This window comes from Pleurodeles waltl, chromosome 8, assembly GCF_031143425.1.
Source record: "Pleurodeles waltl isolate 20211129_DDA chromosome 8, aPleWal1.hap1.20221129, whole genome shotgun sequence".
Taxonomy (NCBI): domain Eukaryota; kingdom Metazoa; phylum Chordata; class Amphibia; order Caudata; family Salamandridae; genus Pleurodeles; species Pleurodeles waltl.
In genome coordinates, this window is record NC_090447.1 from 871,183,286 (window position 1) to 871,205,998 (window position 22,713).

Genomic DNA, 22,713 nt, shown 5'->3' on the forward strand with positions numbered 1-22,713 from the left:
TTGTGTGTCATCTGCATAGTTGTAGCATGTGAGATGGAAATCATTGATCAGTTCTGGTAAAGATATCATGTAGATGTTGAAAAGCAAAGGTGAGATGATTGACCCTTGGGGGACCCCTGCTTTTGTGAGGTAGGGTTCGGACGAGAAGGGAGGCGAGTGGATGATATTCGATCTTTTTTGAAGATAGGAAGTAATCCAGTTGAGCACAATCCCTTGTATGCTGGCTTCGTGGAGTCTTTGAATTAGGGTGTCATGGACACCCGTATCAAAGGCAACCGAGAGGTCCAAGAGAAGTAGTGCAGCAACTCCCTTTTGGTCGACTGTGTTTTTAAGATCATCCCAGATTGCTATGAGTGCCGATTCAGTGCTTCTTCCTGGGCGAAATTCAGTTTGGAAGTCTGAAAGTATAGAATTGTCTTCAATGAATTGTGACATCTAGGCGAATGCTGCTCTTTCTATCAATTTGCCCAGGAAAGTTCCATTTGTGATTGGTCTGTAGTTGTTGGGGGTCTTGCGGGTCTAGGTTTGTTTTCTTTAATAAAGGTCGTATGTAGGCCTTTTTCGGGTCTACAGGAAAAATTCCTGAAGTTAAAGAGTTGTTGATGATTCTTCTTACAGGTGTGGCAGCAGAAGTAGATAGAAGAAGGTTCTTGAATATTTGTGGTGGGCAAGGGTCAGAAGGGCAACCAGAAGGTCTGCTTGCTTTAACTAAATCCATAAATTCATCCTGGGATATTTGTTTGAAGGACTGTAGAGGTTGGGTTGGTTTATTCTTAGATAGTATTTTAGGAAAGGGGTTGGTGCTGATGTTTTTCTTCTGTTTTAAATAGGAGTCCAATGTGTCTGCCTTGGTTGTGTAGTGAGTTGCCAATTTGTTTGTGAAATCTTGAGTAGTGGGATGACTTTCTTCTATGCATGTAGGTTTTTGAAATTCATTCAGAATTTTATAAAATTCCTTGGTTGTAGATTGAGCATTTTGAATTCTGTCTGAGTAGTACCTTTTTTTAGCTTTTTTGATTGATAATTTGTATATTCTGTTAAGTTTGTGTAGCTGCAGTTTGTCTTGACTGTTGTTTGTTTTGAGCCAGGTCCTCTGCAACTTTCTGATTTGTTGCTTTATCTTTTTAAGTTCTGTGTTTCTCCAAGGTGTTGGTTTCTTTTGTTGTGTTTAGTTTTTCTGAGTGGTATTAGGATATAAAAAGCTTCCTGTAGCCACTCATAAAGTTTTGGCACAGAATTAATTGTATGTAGATCTGTATTGGCTGTTAGTTGTGTTTCTAAGTCATCCAAATTGAGTTTGCTCCATGGTCGATAAGTGTATGTATTTAAGTAGTTGTGGGATGTGTTGATTTGTGGAGTTGTATGTCGGAAAGTTATCAAATAGTGGTCTGACCAAGTGATTTGCGTGATGCTATGAATAGTAACTAGTTCAGGCTTAGCAAAAATGACATCTAGGATGTGACCAGCGATGTGTGTGGGATTGTGTACAATCTGATGTAGGTTCAATGCGACTAGGCCAGTGGTGATAGCTTTTGGATGGGGCATATTGGGTTTGTCAAACCAAATGTTTAGATCCCCAAGAATGCATAGGTTGGAGTATAGTGTAATAAGGTTTGAGACTGTGTCTAGAAAAGCATCTGGGAATGTGGAGTTGTTAGGTGGAGGCCTGTAAAGGAGGAGAAAGTTACAGGAGGAAGTTGGAGTAGGGTGGCATCTGGTAAGGAGGGCTTCACAACCTAGTATGGAGATGTTGTCTGTTTTACTGAGGTTCAATGCCTGTTTGAATATAATAGCTAGTCCAGCTCCTCTCTTGCCTATACGGTTTTGTGCGATGGTTTGATAGCCTGGAGGAACGGCTTCATGCAACACTGGGGCCATGTCATCTCCCAACCAGGATTCAGTTATGAATAGTAAGTCAGGTTGTGTGTCTGTGAGCAGGTCGTAGATGTGGTGCTTGTTTTGTGTGAGTGATCGAGCATTTATGAGCTAGCAATTAGTGCTTGGCACATGAGGGAGCTTCATGAACTGAAGTGTACAAAAATGGTCAGTGCAACTGCCCTACACAACATTTTTCCGTGGACAAACTGATCCTGAGGACTCAGCAGCCTTTTTGGCTAAAGACATAACTCCTTTCCACTTTGGGCAATCGATCAGACTGCTTGCCTTCTTTGCTTCTCCCTTACCCTTCAATAGAGGAGGGGAGGCTTCCTATTTTCCTATCTTCCTATTTTGGATCACAGAAGGGCTTTAGATTTTTTATTTATCACACCACAGACTACCATATGAAGGATCAGCATTTTGTGGGGTTCTGCTTGGCAAAAGAAGGGAAGGCTGTGCAGAAGAAGACCAAAGTGGATAGTCCTCTGCATTAAGGCCTGCTATGCACTGGTCGGGAAGCAGCTACTGGAATGTTTGAGACCCCATTCCACAGAGGCAAAGGCTGATACCACAGTGTTGGCATGTGGAGTGTCTGTCCTTGTCATCTGCAAGACTGCGACATGGGTGTCAGTGCATATGTTCACAAAGCACTGCTTTCTTGAGTGTCTGTGATGTACTGTGGTAGTTGATAAAGGTGTTGGAGCTTAGTAGTTAGCACTGGACTCCAAATGGTTTTGGAGTCTGTGACAGTTCATTCTGTGAAATGCACAGGCTCTTGTTTGAGGGTTCTGCAAAGGGCTTTGAGCATCAATGAGTGGATATGACGAGTATGGGAGAGGCTACAGTGGAGCAAGATAGGCTCTGCTCTTGCTTGATATCTGTGTTGGGGTTTGGAATCTGACCCATATTAACCCAAATATGAGCTCAACAGTTTGTATGACTGAAAAAAACATATTTTTTCTAGTGAAAACATAGAATATCTGCATCACTGACCGCACAACATGATTGCACCAGTGTCTATTGGCCCAGTTTAGTTATTGGTGAGTGGCATAATCTTCGTTGGCCAGACAGAGGACTTTACGATCACCAGACCAAGACTCCTCCCACTCCCCCGCCAAATTTATAAATAGCCCCCTATTTGGCCTCACACCGGTTCCTGTCAATACATTTAAATTTTTATTATTTACAACAACAAAAATCCCGAAACAGGATTTTCATTTTGAAAATAAATTTAAAAAAATGCTCCCCTCACCATAGAAGACCACTCCCATGGGTAGGGGAGCATTTAGCAGTTTTCACTGCCCTTACCGACAGGGTTTACCTGGTGACAATGGCCAGTGAAAACTGACTTGTAATTCTGCTCATCTATATTAGGTAGGTGGAATGACTGTTCAGCCTCAGACGGCCTTTACTCTGCATTGTAGTCATAGGGCATTAATCAAGGCACAGATGGAGTAGTCTCCGCCATGATTAATCTTAAGGTTCTTCTGCACATAAATTTGGTGGGTGGACCACATTCTTGGCAGTAAGGATACTCCATCTGATTTGCAATGAAGTATCTTTACTAACAAGAATTAAACTGGGCCCTTTTTTCACCTTCTTAAACTACACCAGTATATGTCTCAGATTTTTTTTTCAATTTGAGGAGAGTTGTTGCCGATCTGATGTCGATATTGCTGTTTCAGATCCGGGTAACATGAAGAGAGGAGTCTTGTATTCTGCTTTATTTTCTTTTTTGAAATATTTTGTCTCCTGTCCTGAGATATCCAGGCTCCTAGTATGGTGCTATCCTTTAGACATGTTTAGTGTGTGTGCAAGGCAAACCAGGGGTCTTGTTGTTGAGGACTTTGTAAATGATGTAGCTCGTCTTGAAGATGATCCAGGCTGGAAGAGGGAGCCAGTGTGCATTTTTTAATATGGAATGATGTGGTTGGTTTTCTTTGAACCCTTGATAAGTTAAGTCTTTGCATGTAGGATGCCTTTTAGGGCTGCTAGGGTAGTATCTGAGAGATCACTGAGGATAGAGTTGAATCCATACGAATGGCAGTTACTAAGGATTGGACGGTTGTTCTGAAGTCACCATCCCAGAGAAACCACTTCACTTTCTTGAAGAGGGAGAGTTGGACCTAAGCTATCTTGGTCTTTCTTACAGTGTCTTGCTTGAGTAAGAGATCTGGAGTCAGTGGCGAAGCCCAGTGATTTTGCATGGTCATCCAGCTCGAGTAATGAAACCTTGTCGGTTTAAGTAGGAGAGGTAGGCTTAAATCGGGGGTTGTTTGGTACTGTTGGCAAACAGGAGGAAAAAAGTCTTTGTGGGATTTAGCTTCAGGAAGTTAGTTGAGATCCAACATTGGAGGAGTTTGAGAACAGATTTGAGTATATGTATGCCTCTGTGTGATGATATTTTTAGATAGAGTTGAGTATCATCTGTCTGTTGATGGATCTTGATGCTGCTGTCTGCAAGAATGGATCTGAGGGTTCCATGTAGAGGTTGGACAAGAATGGATCTGAGATTTCCATGTAGAGGTTGGACAAAGGATGAAGCCAGAGACTAGGAGTGTCCATGATATTGTTGACCTTCTTATACCATCTGGTGTGGTAGGATGAAAACCATCTCATGGTAGTGCTTGAAATCCGATGCATGTTTTTAGGGTGATACTGAGAGCTGGGTGATCGACTCCATTGAAAGCAGCAAAAAGGTCAAGACGAGGAGGCAAGTCCAGGATCATTCCTGTTACTGAGTATGAGAGTGTTGTTGACTTCACAAAATGTGTCTGTCTGAGTTCTGCAGCATGGTCTCAACCCATGTGTAGTTTGTATGTAAGCTGCAGCTTATACACATTTTGTCTATTATTTTCTATCCGGAGACGTTTGCTAATTTTGTAACAACTATCCCATAGCTTGAGAATTTGATATAGCCTCATGTCTAAAATTCAAATTGAATTTGATGCAACTAAATTACCCTTCAGAATACCATGTCTGTACATCTAATACTTGAATGTCCTTTTTTGAAGTGGTTTGGAGAATGAAGCAACTTCAAGAAAGTTTAAGGTTGAATGACAATACAATAAATGACTTTTACACTCATACCTTTACCATGCCTGGTTAGTATATTTAAGGTAATTCCACCACCACAGCCACCCCCACTCTCCACCTCCTCCTCACCCACTCCTCCTCTCCCTCATCCTCATCCTCTCAGGCTTGGAGTGCTGCATAAATTATGCAAAAATGAATCCGAGAACTCTGGGCAGTTCTCAAGTTTAGGTGGTGAGCTGCTCCTTTGTAGAGCAGCCTACAACACCATTGACACTCTGAATCTGCTTACCTCAAATATCTGCTTTTCTAGCAAAGTGTTTAAGCATAGGATTATCACAGTGCCATCCACGCCAAGCTATAAAGGGACAAAATATTTTGCAATTCACACAGCAAAGTCTTTAAGCATAGGATTAACATTGTGCCATCCACACCAAGCTGTAAAATGACAAAAGGCCTTCACCACTGCAGGCACAGTATTACAGGCTAATGCCGGGGGTCAAACCCCATTCCCCAGGCAAAACATATATTTGAAGGTGGGGTGGGCATGTAACCCCCACATGAACCGTTAAAGAGCCAGGGAGCCCCTAACTCCGGGCCCAGTATATATATATTTTTTTTTTGTTTAAGGGTAGGGGGCTCAAGCCCCCCACCTGAGCCTCTGCTATATCAAAGAGGAGGGGAACGCACACCCACTTTCTCCTCCCTGAGCCAACAAAGGCTCAGGGGATCCAATCCCCCAGGGTCTGCCCACTTGTGTCCCGGGGAGCCCACTCATGTGATACTGTTGCCTTGCCCACGAGAGTCCCAGCAGGCAAGACATATCTGCTCCCAACAGGCTTCAAAATGCTCCCACCAGTTGGGACTGGGGCTTGTTTCCTTGCCTGAACTTTTGCAGACAGAGAAACTCAGATTGCTACTGCCTAGCGGGAACAGTGTAAAAAAACCTGCTCCTGCTATGCAGGAGCACTGCTGGCTCCCACTACACCCAGGATGGCTGCATGCGGGGAGCCATCAGGGTTGTGCGGGCTCTGGGACTCCCCAACAGCCCCCAACATTGTTTGTTGTGAGTGCCCAAGGTGGGCAACGGGGCACCCATATTTGACACCCGGAGATGGAGTCACCAGGGCCATGAATACCTTAAGAAAATAAATGCCTCAGACTATAGCGTCCCCAGGGCCTGTAGTAGCTCGGGAAAGGGGGCTGCATGCACCCTTTCCCATAAAAATAAAAATGGTCTATGAGATCTGTGTGCCTCCTCCCTTTATTAAATGAGTACTGCCTTGGGGGGGGAGCCACACCCTCTCTCACCAGTGATTATTAAAAAAAAGAATGGGTGTCCCAGGTGGGCACAAGGACACCCAAAATAAAAAATTTAAAACATGAATAATGAGCAGTAGGAGTCACTAATTTATCATTCACTGCTCTTTAAAGGAGCGCCCCATAATATCCTGCGAAGGCTCTTTAAAAAAGATTTAGGAGCTTGGTTATGCCCCTAGTGCACCACCAAACATTTTTTTAATGTTACAGAAGGCTGCTGGGAGTGCAGGAGCCCCAAAGTTACTTAAAAAAAAAAAAACAAGAAGGCTCCTGGATCATTCAATCCATGATCCCAGTAAAACTTACAATTTGTTTTTTACTCCTAGGTGGTGCTTTATGCTCTTCAGCTGGAGTGCAAGGCCCTCTTCTGGTTGTTCTTATGATTCAATTTTGTGACCTGAAAATGAAAAAAAGAAAGTCTCATAGGCATGTTGATTTTATTTTTTTTAAATAAAACATTTTTATGATAATCACTATTATTGAACATTGAATTGTGTGAATTATTAAAAATATTGGTGATTTTGGAGACACATGATAGATCTGCTTCATATATTCTGATATGCTCACCCCTTGATAAAGCCAATAGGCCCACATTTTATATTTTGGTGCTGTGATTCTTTTACAAAGTAAGTCTGTCTGAGTGTGGCCAGGCCCTCCAAGACCAGCTGAGTGCTGCACATGCCAGAAGGCTGTGCGTAGCATGGGGTTAGCTGCCTGGGATAGTTTGAATGCAGGGCCTGGCCGCACACAGCCAACCCCTGGCCGCACACAGCCAAAGAACGTACTCAGCATAAGATTAGCTTTACCAAAGATAATAAAATACTACTTTATTTTTTTGTAAAAAAAATAAAACTAGAAATTCACTGAAAAAACAAAGGTTAAAGTAGTATTGTAAGTAGAAAGTGGACTTTTAATTTACTTTACTTTAAAAAATACATAGAAATTCACTGAAAAACCCAAAAGATAAATTAACTTTAAAGTTAGGTGAAAATTTCAGTGGCAATGTAATGTTTTAAACTAAAAAGAACACTGTAATTCACCAGTAACTATTATACATGCAAAGGCCCAGGGTATTCCATCATCTGGGACCATTGGCTATATGTAATGCCCCCCTCCCCAAGCTTCTAAAGCCCCCGTGGACCCAACCCATCAGAGGCTTCCTACATTGGTGTGTCCTTGGGGAGCCCAATCCCAGGACACAGTTTCCCTGCACACAAAGTGCTGGCAGGGAAATAAATGTGCCCACCTGTGGTGGGAGATGCAAAAATGTTCCCGACGGTAGGAGCACATACTTTTTTTCCTGTCCACAACAGTGCTGACAGGTAAACAGATATTCCCTCTGCAGATGGAAGCAGACAAAAATACCTGCCAGGTGGGAGCCAGTGCCGGTTCCTGCTGTACCAGGATGGTTGCATGCACAGCGGCGGCTCCTTCGCAATGGCAAAGGAGCGTTACCCCACTGGCTCAGAGCCAGCGGCTGAAAAATAAAATTATATTTTGTTTTATTTTTCAGCTGCTGGCTTAGCCAGCATGTGCAGGGAGGGACGGGGCTGGGCCATGGGAGGGGGGAGTGGAGTTCATTAAAGGGCGCATGCGTGTTTGGCCAACCGTTCTAGGCTGGCAAAACAGACATGAATTTGACAGATTGGAGAAACAGCACTGACAACCTGTGCCTGAGCGAGTGCTAAACCAGCCTGCTCAGGCCAATCCCTGTGCACTCTCATGCCTGGTAATAGCATAAGAGCAGCACGGGGTTTGCATAGGGAGTGTCTCAAGCTTCTGGGACCAGGAAGAGGGACCGTGAGGCGGCTGGCAGCTCCAGGTAAGTTTATATATATTTTTTAAATGTTAAAACTCTCCCGCGCCACGCCCCTCAACCCCCTCCTCAACCTCAGCGTGTCCCCTCTCCCTGCACACCTCCCCCGTGCTCCCTTCGCATCCCCTCGACCCGCCTCACCACTTTTAAAACGTAATGCCCACGCATGCTGCAGGCTCTGGGGCTCCCCTTGCGACCCCCAACGTTCTGTGAGCTCTGGGGCGCCAACCCAAGGCTCTCTTACTGTTATGAGTCACGGTATTCATGTAAAACGTCTGCTAAACCACAGGGTATACACTATCTGGAGTATTCGTAAAGCAGGGAGCACACTGCTTTGAATGACTAACTGCTAAAGCACACGTCACTATAAAACGGAAGTGGAAATGGCTGGAATATCGATATGAAAAATCTTTGTTGTTCTGCTGCATAAAGAACCCCATAAACCATAAAGAGCACATATACAGATAAGTCAAACTGTTACCAGTTCTCAGAGAAAGAAACTGAAATACACTGTTCTCACCAAATAGCATCACTGAGACTTTCGAAACACATATACCATAACAAGGTGCAAACAGGTACCACAAATCCCTCGTAAAACCCAGTTACAACCCTTCCAGCACCTAAAGTGCTTAAACTAAAAGCAATGTGTCACACTGCCTAACAGGTTCAAGTATGCCCGAACAACGGGAGTGTAACCATTTAAAAATAAATTAAAACTTAACTGAAAGCACTTATTCCTGCTTTTTCAGAAAATGGATTGCCATATTTTTAGTCCTTTTACTTCACAAATTAAAAATACATGAGTGAGAGTTTGATTCATTGCAGCACCTGATAGAAATCTTCATGAACCACACTTGCTAGTCTTCCACCCAGACCGAGATGTGTGCTGCCGAAGCTTAGAATGTTGGAACCATAGAAAGTATTGCCTATCTCCTGCTTATGAATCACTGATCACATACTTAGGTGTGCCCAGAGACACAAAGTTGTCAGTTCCTAAGGGGCCCTCTTTATTTTTATATATTTGTCACAGTTGAATGACAGCCAACTGATTTTATTCCAAATTATTCCCTTCTGGGGTTGGTCACTTGATTGTTCTATTTTAGAGTAAATATTAGTCATAATGGGATGTAGGACTTTTAATGAATTCATTAACTACTCTCTTAGGTCCCTTATAGACTTTCTTTAAGTGTGCTCATAAAAGGTTAACTAAAGTAATTGGGGTGACTGGAAAATATTCACCAAATATTCGAAAAATGCCTTCCAATTTACAGCCCACCAACATTAATCCTTCTTTAATAAAGCTATGCTTTGAGGAGATATATCCCGAAACGTCCATCTAAGAGAGCGTTCTTCTTACGCCTGCCAGCAATTACTCTATATTCAGTGTGGCGTACAAATGGCCTTTGAAAACCTAAGCAGCCAACTCAGCAAGCTAGCCGTGCACAGGATAAGCGGCACAGACAACCCAATGCTCTTAGCCTTATATCAATGGGAGAACCTCATCCTACGTTAGCAGTACTCTCCACCACCAGATATGACTATCGTTTTTTAATAACATAATTTGTTTGTTTTGTTCAGAGACCGGTACTGTAGTCATAATCAATCGTAGTTGGGAAAGGGATACACATGCCAAAGCGGTAGGAGGCAATGCATGCCTTATCCCTCACAGATGCAAAAAGAACAAATGACGGGTCGAATGCTGAACAATGTCAAACATTCACCCCCAGTACAGAGATCTGGGCCTAAATCCATCATTTGTTCTTTGCTACCCATGCCATTCCAGTTTAGACCCAGCCATATGCAAATCAGTCTTGACCCTGTCCCCCAGGGGAACAGTCCAGCCCGAACTGCCAGGCCAGGTCCTCCCTGGACCGGAAACAAGCAGCCTGGGACCGGTTTCAGGGTATCTTATTGTATGTTTGACTGTCTTGTGGAGGAGTTTTCGGACTTGATTTGTGATGGCAAACTTTTATCTATTGAGTAGCACAATCAGTAATTCCAGAGATTCGGTATGCCAACAGACAAAATGAGGTAGGGACTTGGTATTAAAATGAGTAAGATGTTGCTGATTAAGCAGCTCTTATGTAATGGGAGATTTAATACAGGAACTATGCAGGGCCGAGGCTTTGTTGCAAGGGGGCGGTGACTCAGTTCCATGGCCATCCTAAAGATTTTTAGGTCATGACCAGAGATATATTTTGGGACACCCTATTCAAAACATTTAGGCTTAATGTGTATTCGAAGTTAAACTAACAGGTAAAGAAAGCTGACACTCATTGAAGAAAGACTAAAGTAGAATGTATTTTAGAATTGTGATTAACTGTGTTCATTTCAGAACCATATGATGTTCACCACACATTTTGAAAACCTAGAAAATACCTTAATATCTGGTAGGTGGAAGTAAATATGCCCTGCATTGCAATGTATACAATTATTTTAGGGCAAATATGGAATTGACCTGTACAGATATCAAATGTTAAATATTTCTTCCACATCCAGGCTGAGATCAGCAAAACTACTGTAATTTTGCACATATCTTACAGACTAAGACAACTGATCTCCATAATATATAGATCTCCTACACTCAGACATTAGGAACTAGTCCTTGTGTTAGAAAGATCGTACTGGTTCGGACTTTAGACAGAAGAGATGTCAAGCATGTTTCATACACACATCTCTCATGTTTCATAGAGCAATTTTAGTTTTAATATTACAAGGATGTTACAGGATTACTTCTCATAAAGGTTGTCTGCCCATCAGGTTACATGGATCTCATAATCTTAGGCTTTGGCAGGGCTGAATACCTGGAGGTCGCACATATCGTACAGGTTCATGCGGCAATCTCTCTTTCCGTTCATCTTTCAGATTCAAGTCTCAAAGTTGTGCCTAAAAATATAGGATCAGTCTTCCAACTGCAAATCTGTCCTGTGTATTATACAGATCTCTCCAGCATCAGAGAGCAAACTTATATCCCAGGTTGCAGAGATATTATAAGTTATAGCTTCATCCAGAAGAACTCTCCATCAAGTTACATGAATCGCAAATGTTCCAGCCCAATAGCCACACACATCTCCTGTGCTTTAATTTCTGACAGTATAGTTATTCTGCAGATCAGATGTATCTTACAGACTTATGCCTGTGACTGCAGCAACATCCATAATGGTAAACAGCCCATTCAGGCCCAGCCATTGACGGCATAGTTGTCAATCATGCTACCCAGGTCTTATCTGCTCAAGATTGTAGCTGCAGCGTGTTAAGCCTGGAACCCTGTGTAGTTCCCAAGATTTAGGTGGAAAGCAGTACCTTTTTATGGAACACTCTACAACACCTCAAACACTCCAAATATGCTGACCTCAAGTGTCTGTTTTTCTAAATCTTGGGAACTATCCTTGTGGCTTGAAGAAGCTGTACCTCTCTGACGAGATCTAAAAATAGTGAAGCTGGTGTCAGTGTGGCTTGGTTTGTATTTTAGCAGTCCAAGCTTTAATACTGTAATCTTACAGGTGAAGCAGAAGAACTATCCATCGTGATGTATAAATCCCACTGGCCATGGTTCAGAAGGCGTTTTTAACTATTTACTTACTCGTATCTAACTGATCAGGGTTTCTGAGAATAAAGTACTTCTCAGGCTACCTAGATGTATCTGTTCAGTCCTCTTGACAGAAGAGGTATTAGTCTTCTGACAACGGAGCTATCTTTAAGGCAGCTAATATCAAGCACATTGGAAATTGCTGTCCTAAACTATCTCAAGGGTGGGGTGTGGGGTGCCTTTATAGATGTCATGTTTTAAAGGTCTGTGTGAAAGTATTGGCGCCACCATATATTCCTTAGAACCTATGTTTTAAATTGCAAAACAAAAACATCGGAATGTAATGTCAAACAAAATCTTATTTGAGAAAACTAAAATAGTTTCATGTTTAAGTAATGCATGTCTCATACCACTTAATATCAGAAGCTGGAAACTAAATACTGCTTGATTTATGTTAGTGTTCTGGTGTTTAAAATTTATTCAGCCATTGGTTGCTACAAATAATGCTTAGAAATAAAAAAAGCTCTGAAAATTAAGTGTTAGGTGCGATAAGATAAGAAAGGGAAGGTGTTGTGCTATATAACAGTAATTCAGCTGTGTAGGAAAGGGAAAGTAATGGCTGCAAAAACTCCTAATGCGGGCAAAACTGTGATATAAGTATAAACACATGCTTAGTAGCATTTAAAGTTTTGTTGGGGATGCAGTCTAATAAGTGTAAGTAGTCAATAACGTTTTGATTCCATCTGTTGTATGTGGATTAATTTTGGAGGGTTCCGATGGTTAGTTGACCAGCAATGATCTGTTAAGAAAAGTTTGGAAGAGATAATTATAGGTGTAAATGCAGTTGCGGCTCGTGAGAGGGAGAATGGGGGTGACCAAAAAAAAAAGTAATTAAAAAAAATTAAAAGATACCTGTTTCATCCCACCACCACGGCACCACTCCTCAGCTCCACTCACAGGCTCAGGATCCCAGCCTGCCCTGCGTCCAATCCTAACGCTGCTTTCATGCTGCTCACAGCATAAAAGCAGCTGTAGGATTGGATGGAGCGCCCTGGCTGGGCACTCCAAAGCAGAGTGGGAGCATCTGCCTGCTCTCTCTAATCCAGCACTGCGCTGGTGGGTTGGACAGAGCCTAGTGCTTATGTATCTTTGGCCGGCCTGAAGCAGCCAGCCAAACATACATGCGCACTGAGGGGGGAGGGGAGGGGGGCTGTGCACTCCACTTCTGTTCCTGTCACGCCTGTGGCCCGCCCCTTTTGCAGTAAAAACATAATAAACGTAGTGTATTAGGTTTTTACTGTAAAAGTGCTGCAGGGGGGAGGCGCCAGTCCTCCGGCATAGCGGAGTACCCACCCCTATATAATGTGCATATATCACATCTATGATGATGTGGTGAGCAATTTGCGATACTTCATGTTGAGAAATATAACATGTTAAAAGTGAAGCCGGTGCTAGTGCCCCTGTATCTTGCTCTGCATGGGGGGTGGATATGAAGTCCTACGACAGCACGTGGTTTGGAATGCAGAATTGTAAGCACAACAGCCACACGCTGACATGTTCTGTCATTTGTGGAATACTTGTACATACACACTCGGCCTTCCTAGCACTCGGGGAATAACGCAGTCATCTTAAGCGGGGACTGCAACTGGGTCTGACAAATGGTGAACTGGGCCCTCTTAAATAGTGGTTTATGTGCCTCTGTTGTCTGCAGACAAAATGCTCAGAAATAACACTGACAGTTAATAACACGAGAGAGAGCTGTGGACTTTCAGCTGTCATGCACAGGGGGAAGAAACACATAAAGAAAATAACAAATACGGGAAAAAGCAGAGCGAAGAACACGGAGAAAAACAATGTGCATAAGAGATTAAGATAAGAAAGAAAAAGTAAGGATGAGACAAAAAATGCAGGTAAATAGAATGGAAAAAAAGGAACCGGAGGAGAAAGGAAGCGTGAAGGGAGGAAGGAAATGTGAAAAGAAAGATGGAAGCAAGGTGAAAGATATGATGAAACGATGAAAGAAAGAGAGGATGAAAGGTTGAATGGAAGAGTGAAAGAGAGATGAAAGTGTATGGATTGAAGGACGATAGAATGCAGAAACGGAGAAGAGGGAATGGATAGATGGTTCAGACGGACATGAAAATATTGGTGGATGGATGGAAAGGTGAAGGGATGGACGGATGGGTGGATGAATAGATGGAAGGATAAATGGACTGATAAAAGGAGAGCAAATTGAACTCTTCTAACGAGGGTGGCGTTTGCTCACTTAGCACGCTCGGCCTGATTAGAGGCGTGCTTCGAGTGCTGGGTATTTTAAGTTCAGGCACTCACTTGCCCCTCACCACATTCTGCAGTGAGACCCCACCATTTTGCTTTACGACACTGATTGCACCTTCGCAATGTATGAGGGTGGCTGATTGGGCGGGTGAACGTTAATGTACAAAGTGCACTCATACATGACCTTTTTAAGTTTTGTGGGGATCCCTGTCTGTATTAATGCAAAGCCACAATGGCTGGGCTTTATTGGTGGTCTTTGAAGCACTGTGTTCCATTTGATGCCCAGGTGCCCTGCGTAGGACTGAATCTGGAAAAGAACTGACGGCTCTCCTCCTTCCAGAGAGAGCAGTGTTGGCTCTCAGCGCGGCTGGGGCTGGTGAGGCTGCGAGAGTCACGTGGTACAGGGGTGCACTTGGAGCCAAGCGAGCATGCTAAGACACGGCACATTACTGACTTCGTGTACAGTCAGGCAGACCAACCCTGAAATAAAGACGCTGTGTGCCTGCGAGACTGAAACTTGGTGATGACTGGCTGTTTCCATAACATGGTAAAAAACGCTGAAAAGAGAACATCTTTTTGCAGGGCTCATCCATCGATTCAAGGGGGCAGTCTGATGCACCGAGGGAAAGCAAGGAGCATGCTTCTGGCGAGAGCGGCAGCCCGGACGCAGGGAGTGCGAGCGCTGTGAGGTAAAGTGCATTTCATACACTCTTCTTGGGAACCTTATGAAATGTTCCCACCCTAGCGCGTTCAAATGGATCTATTGTTAATTGCATGTCTGCGCTACCGACTGATGCGGGGGCTGTCACAGCGTGTCTGTGGTGCCGCAACCACATGTGCACCACTCGATTTTCTGTGCCCATTTAGAGTATTTGAGCCAGGCGCATGGAAGCCCATACGCTTAGGGACAAGGAGGTGTCTGAAGTAACTGCTGGGATTTTCTCTTAAGCCGACGATCCATTATGTACCTTGTGGAAATGTCATGCGTCCATACGCTCCCCTTAACGTCCCCACCATCCACAGGGCGCTGTTTTTGGCTGTGTTGCTGGTGTTTCAAACGCAGCATCACAGGGGGTGTTAATATATCAGCAGATTTGATTAAGGGACACAGGGGGGAATTTGCGTCGCCCAGTGCCTGTACAACGGGGTCAGGCAAGGGCCATGTACGCATGCTGTGAAATCTCTGCCTGCCCCATCTGCATGCAAACAAATCTCTAGCTGGAAAAAAGTGTGCATGCAAGCAAATGTTTAGGATTTTAGACAGCAAGGGATAGAAAGCTGCAGAATAATAACAGATGCCCAGCCGTAGCATCGCTCGCACCCCACTGGCATGGTAACATTCTGTATTCCTCCGGCTGCAGTCGGGATTCACTGTTTGTCATATCTGTGGAAGGCGCAAGAGCTTTGTATCCAGGTAGAAAATGTAAAATAGTGAGAGGGGAAGGGGGCGCTGGAGCTCCCCTTAGCCGCCACAAATGGTACTTTAAAGCAGTGGTTCACAACCTGTGGTCCGTGGACCTGGTGGGGGGGGGGGGATCCATGACTACTTAGAAAATTAAATAATATTAATAGATTAGGTCCCCAGCTTTTAGTAATGGGTCAGTGAGGGATCCCCGGATTCCAGTAATGATTCAGTGGGGGAGCCCCTGGGTTCAGGTAATGATAAAGTGGGGGTCCACATAAGTCAAAGGTTGGGAACCACTGCTTTAAAGTATATCTTTCTGTGTTAAAAACTCTTATTGGCGATTTATGCGAGCGCGGAAAGACCCGGCAAGGGGTGGGAATGCAGGCGTTTCTTTGCGAATTTTAACCCACCAGACTGCTTTACAGGGCTGAACTCACTAAAAAAAAGCACGGCTAATAACAGACACTGCACAGATTATCATCAACAATACGCCTACGCCTGCACCGTGGCCGTGCCTAGCAGCACAAACGCCGCTTTATACGGCGGCCGCGTTGTACACGCGAATCACATGCCTGGACCCGGGCTGTGATAATGTGTTGAGTCAGCTGCCTTTTTCAAACCCTACAGCGGGGGTGTTTATTGAATCGTGTGGTGGTGTACATTTTTAGCTCGTGCATATAGCCTGACAGCTGTAATTTTTGCGGCAAAAGATACATTTCGGTGGGTTTTTCTCGGATTTGAAATAGATGCAATGCTCTTTTGGGCGGTATGGACGAATATAATAGCTACAGTTTGCTTGCTTTCGGATATCCTATTCTACCTGTGTTTGTTCTGCAGTGTATTAAGTGTTGCTCCTAAAGAAGTGTGTCACATGAGAAATCTGTGTTGCTCAGGTCTTTCTGCGATGCCAGTTTGATGTTCAGATAACAGGGTTACATGTGTTTCTCACCCGCACTCGTGTGTTTACAAACGCTTTGCACGAAAGCAGCTGTCAGTCTCGTATTACTAGAAAAGTCTCATTTCAGCTAAACCTCCTAAATCGGTGCTCGGTCCTTACGAAACGTAGAATGCTTAACGAGATCTGGTACCCGTAGCTCCATCCAGCATAGTAACGACACGATTATTGGTCGAGAGCGGAGACGATTCTCTTGAACATCAGCAATAGTAGAGCAGTTCAGAGAATCCCTTCTCCCATGGCAACAGGACTGGTGCTGTTGTCAGGGATATGCTCCTCCATTCACTGTCTCTTAGTGTCTTCATGTGACTCTAAGCATCTCTCGCCTGCCAGCCAATCCATGCCCTGTCGTGCTACCAATCGGTGTCCTTCTTTCCGACCAATCCAGAGTCTTACCTTTCAACCAGTGCCTGCTCTGCCTTCCAACCAATCCCAGCTTTGTTGTCATCGTGAGTAAACCTGTATCTCTAACAGCCGAGAAACATTTCCAGTCTTTTCTGCTTGATTGGAAGCTTTAGTTCAGTAAGGTACGCCATCAAAGGTAATCAGCTACCTTTCCCGAAACTAGCAACATCTTAGTTGGTTCGTGGACACAGTCACACCACGCCAGTCACTACTTAGGTACCTGGTCTGGAAGCCGTCAGACTAAAGGCTTACAGAGGCAGTAATTTGACCCGGACTGCAGGGGAGTTCTTCGTTCTAGCACACACTGTATTCTGCTCGGTAGTAGTGAACTCTTCATCGGCAGCTGACATTTTAATGTGAACTTTGAATGCTTGTATTTCTAGCCATATCCAAATTAGTATTGGAAATAAACCTGTTTTCAAACCGTGACTATTTCACAATATTTGTCCCATCCACGCTTCTGAAGGTAATTGCCAAAGATGATGAGAATTGTCTAAAAGTTGCATACAGATGTAAACTTAGTTAAGAGTAAGGTCTGTATACGAGAACTTTGAGTTATGCATCCTTAATAAGAAATGCCTTCATGCATCCAAATCCTTCAGATATAAACCCTTTGTGAAAAACCCAACAAGAAATATGGTGGGTTAGGCTTGGCATAATCTTTCTGTTTATTGTGCCTAAGCATCGCAATGTTTAATTTAATGATATTCTTTCAATATTTAAACCAGGGCGTCTGAAGCACTGGCTTGTGCAAGGGAATCATATAGCTCCTGACATATCTATCCAACCTTCTGAGAGGAATGCAGCCTCCAAGTTGTAATAGCTATCAGTATGAGGTGCGGAGTAACTTCTCAAGAAATGGTACCTTCCACCTCTTTAGGGCACACTTACTGAATGACAGCCTTTACCCATGCAGAGCAAGATCCAGCGAACTGGGAAATAATAGTGTGCCACAGTTTGTCCATAGTATCCGCAGCCTGTCCACAGTCCCCACAGCCTGCTGATTTTATGTTTTTCATCTGTGTTGCCCCATACTCCTTGCTTCTCTAGTTTGCTACGCTTTGGGAGTGGCAAATTACAGCCTTCTTGCCCAGCTTGTCTCTCGTCTCACGTAACACATTGGTGTCTCCTCTGACTCCCTTTATCCTCGTTTCTCAGCTACTCATATGTGAAGCATAGTAGAATGCAACTTTTGTGATGGATACATTTTCCTACATATTCCCCCAGAAGTCGCATTGATCATTTTCCCAGCAGTAGCTCCATAGCACCGCCACAGAGCACCAGTGGGATCCAACCATGACTGCCCACCACACATGACATCAACTTATGATAGGCACCAACTTGAACTCTGGCATAAATTCTTGTTTATTGCACCATATGTATGCAGTCTGCAATCACACAATGTTTACAAAATCAGATTAAGTGGTAAAGTACTTGATGTACACTGCCAGTAACAGCTGGAGGAGGGACTATGGGCTGGTAAGACTTTGACTTTCTGCAGGGCCCAGATTAACTTTATTCTAAGAGAGGAGGCACATGGAAGTGCCAAATGTAGCAAAGTTGAAGGAACCCAGATTTTGTTTCCTAGTTCATTTGTAGTGTTTAGGTGAGTTACAGATTGAAGATTGTTAGAAATAGTGTCTCTTGTTGACAGAGGTGTACACCCTTGTCCAAGTAGGGACCACAATCCTAGTCAGGGCAAGTCACACATAATCCAAATTATCCTGTGCCCACCCTCTGGTAGCTTGGCACTGAACAGTCTGGCTTAACTTAGAAGATAATGTGTAAAGTATTTGTGCAATAAACCATACAGTAACACAGTCAAAACACCACAAAAAATACACCACACAGGTTTAGAAAAATATTAAATATTTATCTGGTTAAATTAAGGTAAAAAAAAGATAAAGATTCAATAAGCAGAAGTTGCAATATCATTTTTGCAGGATTAAGAAGAGTCTTAAATCTTAGAAATCAACAGTTGTCTCTTGTTTGCACAAAGTACCTGGTTTGTGTAAAAGATAACACGCACGGAGACCACAGAGGAGAAGTTGCTTGGAAAAAAAGGGTGTTGGAATTTCCAGCACGGCACAAGATGATGCGTCGTTTCCTTCCAACGCTGCAAGGGCCTTTGCGTCAATTTCCGGCATGCAGTCTTGGTTCCTCACTGCGATGCAAGGATCTTTTTGATGCCCAGGGACGATGCGTGGAAATCCTGGGCGTGCGGGACAAAGTCACAGGCGTTGCGTCAATCTGGTATGGCTATGCATCAAATTTTCTGTCGCACGGCAGGCGCTGCGTCGATTCTTCACTCAAGAAGTGGGGCTGTGTCGTTCAGGTTCGGCTGTGCAGCAACTTTCTCATTGCAGGCTGTGCGTTGATTTTCAACACACAAGGAGTTCCTTGAAGAGATGAAGTCTTTTTGGCACTGATACTTCAGAAAACAGGAAGCAAGCTCAATCCAAGCCCTTGGAGAGCACTTCTCAGCAAAGTCAGAGGGCAGCAGGGCAGCAGTCCTTCTCACAAAAAACAGTTCAGATGAGTCCTTTGGGCAGCCAGGCAGTTCCTTTTGACAGGTTGCAGGTTCAGGTCCAGGTGTGTCTGTGCACTTTACTAGGGTCTTACAAGTAGATCATACATGCCAATTGGGTATGAACCAATGTTACCATGTTTAGGGGAGACAGCATATGCACTTTAGCACTGGTAAAGTGTGCAGACTCCTAAAACAGCAAAAACAGTGTCACTAAAGTTGAGGGAGACAGGCAAAAAGTTGGGGGATGACCACCCTAAGACTGTCAGGTCTAACAAAGATCATACTTGAAATTATGAAAGGAAGTTGAAAAGGGACTTTTGGGGTAGAAAAAGGTATAGAAAGATTGGAGAGGAGGTGTACATTGTGATCGCACAATAGGCCATAAGCACATAGACACATTGTGTTTTGCTTCTCTTCTTCAATATAGTTCAGGCATCTGATTACGATGGGTCTCAATGTGGCTAAGTGAAAGGTGAGAATTGGGTATAGCTATATAGAGAAAATAAAGGCAGTGGGATTGGGGGCCCTAGGTGATACCAGGCATGGGAAAAGTGTTTAGAGATGTAAGGGAGGTAACTAAATATGGTGAGCTCTATAACTGCCATGTTCAAGGTCGCACCTATGCCATTGAGGAAAGATACTTCTGTCACTGTGTCTTTTTGAGTCATAGACGTGGGGCTTCCTTCAAAAAAAGTGTTTGTGGTGATGTGATAAATGACAGTGAAAGATCTTCAGGTAGTTTGTTGTGCTATTTGCAAAGATGTAAACGCATTAACGAAATGCAGAATACGACCCAAATACTCATATGAATTTGTTTCGAATTAGAGTGAAAGAAGCAAACATGACATTGCTGCATCTCGATTGTTTACTTAATTTTTATTTAGAACAAGCTCTCCAGCGTGGATGCATTGCCTGTGAAAATAACTAGACTCGGTATGTTTGTTATGGCATGAGGTTGGGCAAAACCTTTAGAGAAAGTTCTATAAGGACCCAATCTGTAGAACATGTCATAGAGCAGATGTAGCTGATCTCTATTTTCTTGGGAACTGTTCCATACACGGCACCATTTTAGAGGACGAATGTGGGAGATATTAAAAAATAATCGGGAGAATGTATCTCCCTCATTGACTTCTATTGAAGCAGAGGTAATTTCAGACAGGAGACAGACCCAAAATTGTCATTTTTGGCTTAAAAAATGGGGGGTTTCCCACCTATGGGGGTCTGTTGGCATGCGTGCTGCACCCTTTCCCCAAAATTCTAATCCCTGTTGTGTTTCTGGTCCAGGTCACATTAGAAAGAATAGAATCTAAATCAATACATCCAACTTCATCATGAAGTGGAAAAGGTATACTTGGTCGGTCGTCATTAAAGGTGACCCACTCTCTCTTGCTTGAAGACTGCTGCTAGTCCAGTGTAAGTGCCTTATCATTTCCATTTCTAGTTAAGTGTGATACCTCATTGAAAATAACATATAAGTGAGAGTAGAAGACTGTCAAGAGTAACTAATCTACGGCATTTTAAGGGCAATAAGACTATAGCGCCACTGCCTCCCATCTCACTCACCCCAGGCAGATTTCTGTCTGCTTAATGGATCTACTTCAAGCTCTCACTGAATTTAGAATGAATTTAACAGAAGCATCAGCATTCAACCACCGTCCTTATAACAGGCCACCCACCTCTTTGTTCCCTGCAACTCCATCCTCACATCCCTGGATACACACCACCTCTCTGGCAGGGTCACATCTCCAATGCGCCTTCCAGCTGCCAAGGAGCTTTGCGCCTAACAACACAAAACACATATTTTAGATGCATACAAACAGAACACGAGTCGTGACAAGCAGACAGATTTCACTGAGTGGATGAACAGCACAAAGTTGCCACCCTATCAGATAGCACCCCCACAAGAACAAATGAGACAGGTCAACATACACACACAGCCTAGAAATGCGGGTCTGCGGTAATCACATTACTCATTCAATAGATCTAAAAAACTATACACCGCTCAAACAAAACTGATTTAGACGGAACACCACAGCTCAGACAGAGTTGTTTGGAAGCAAACATCCCTGAATTCCCACAGTGCTATGAAGCCAGTACTAATGATAGGTAAAACTTTTGCAGGAGCTGATATCATAACATTGAATGCATGCTGATAATGTCTTTTGTCGTCAGTCTATCTCGGTCTGCTCCAGGTTTTTTGTATTTTTATTATTCACTTCGATTTCTGTCAACGAAGCAGGCCTTTCCAACAGAACTTTGACTTTTCTCTTGCTAACAAGTGTGTGTTCTATTCTAAATTTTCCTTGGTTTTGTGAAATAACCTGATTGCATCAAGGTCTGCGACAGGTTAAGAACACATTGTGTTAAGAGATTTTCCTAGAGCATGTGCTCCACAATCAAGCCCTGTCAAGTCTCCAACTTAAAGGTTTTAGGTGCCCTTTCAGAGTTAATGCATGTTAATTTAGGATGATTAATATCCCGCCAAACGAATACACCTATTTCTATTGTTAACAAGCGTTTGACCCTTAATCCCTATTAAAGTATTGTAGGCAACATCAGATGTGTATATTTCTCTTGATATGTTAACACCATCAACTTGTTATTCAAAACATTATTTACAAAGCTCCGAAGACTGATTCAGTTACTTACCTTTTGCATATTTTTTCATTGCGCCCATTTCTGGTGAGATGCACTTTGTTCCTTAGAAAATAAACATGATAAATCGCACCACCAGCAGTGCAATATGGTATGAAATTCCAAAATGAGAAATAAAAACAACTGCAGAATTGTAATGTATGCTGCATGTTAACTTGCCCTTACATTCCAATACCTTTCAGCACCTGTATATAGCTGACTGATCTAGCTTTGCAAAGCATAACTCTGGTTGTGGAGGGGCGGTTTGAGAAGTCTCCTTAAATAGGTATGTTTCACAATGTTTTCTTTTTGAAGGATGTAGGTTCCTCAAGTATGGACAATGCTGCTTACTCAATAGAACATGGTGAGTAGAGTCCCACAATTTCCTAGCCGCCGCTTAAAAGCATCATTAGCAAAACTAACTGCATCAACTCATGCCATAGTCTTGGCTAATGACTCCCTTTTACCTACATGCACCATGTAGATGGAGGGTGGCTTCTCCACTGCCTATCCTTCTGCGTGCATTATGTATGTAAAAAAAAGGCCCATGGTTGTACCTGAGCGAGGGGCGGAGCAAGTGCCAGCCCGTGCACAGAGTCTTCTTTGATCCCTCCTACCTCTGCTGATTGGCAGAGACCAGGGCAAAACAAGCTGAAGGTGTCAGTGATGACAGCATATGCCTGTCCTTGTCACTGTGCTATTCTGGCTACTGTTGGATCTTGTAATGGATTCAGAGGACCCCGGCCACCAGCCTGTGTGAGTCAGTAGATGGCTTAAGAAGGCCCTCTATGTGTGTGAACAGTTGTGTGCATTTGTGTGTGAGCATATACAGGGAGTGCAGAATTATTAGCAAATCAGTATTTTGACCACATCATCCTCTTTATGCATGTTGTCTTACTCCAAGCTGTATAGGCTCGAAAGCCTACTACCA

General features: G+C 43.4%; 1 protein-coding gene across 7 annotated transcripts in view; it reads left to right on the forward strand.

The window, feature by feature from the left end:
• The window catches only part of SHROOM2 (shroom family member 2), a 675,938-nt gene that overhangs the window by 513,679 nt on the left and 139,546 nt on the right, over window positions 1-22,713 (forward strand). For all 7 annotated transcript variants that reach the window (XM_069205145.1, XM_069205146.1, XM_069205152.1 and 4 more), the window contains one exon: window positions 14,436-14,542. In XM_069205145.1, coding sequence (XP_069061246.1) covers window positions 14,436-14,542 — 107 coding nt within the window. The remainder of the gene's footprint in view (window positions 1-14,435; window positions 14,543-22,713) is intronic.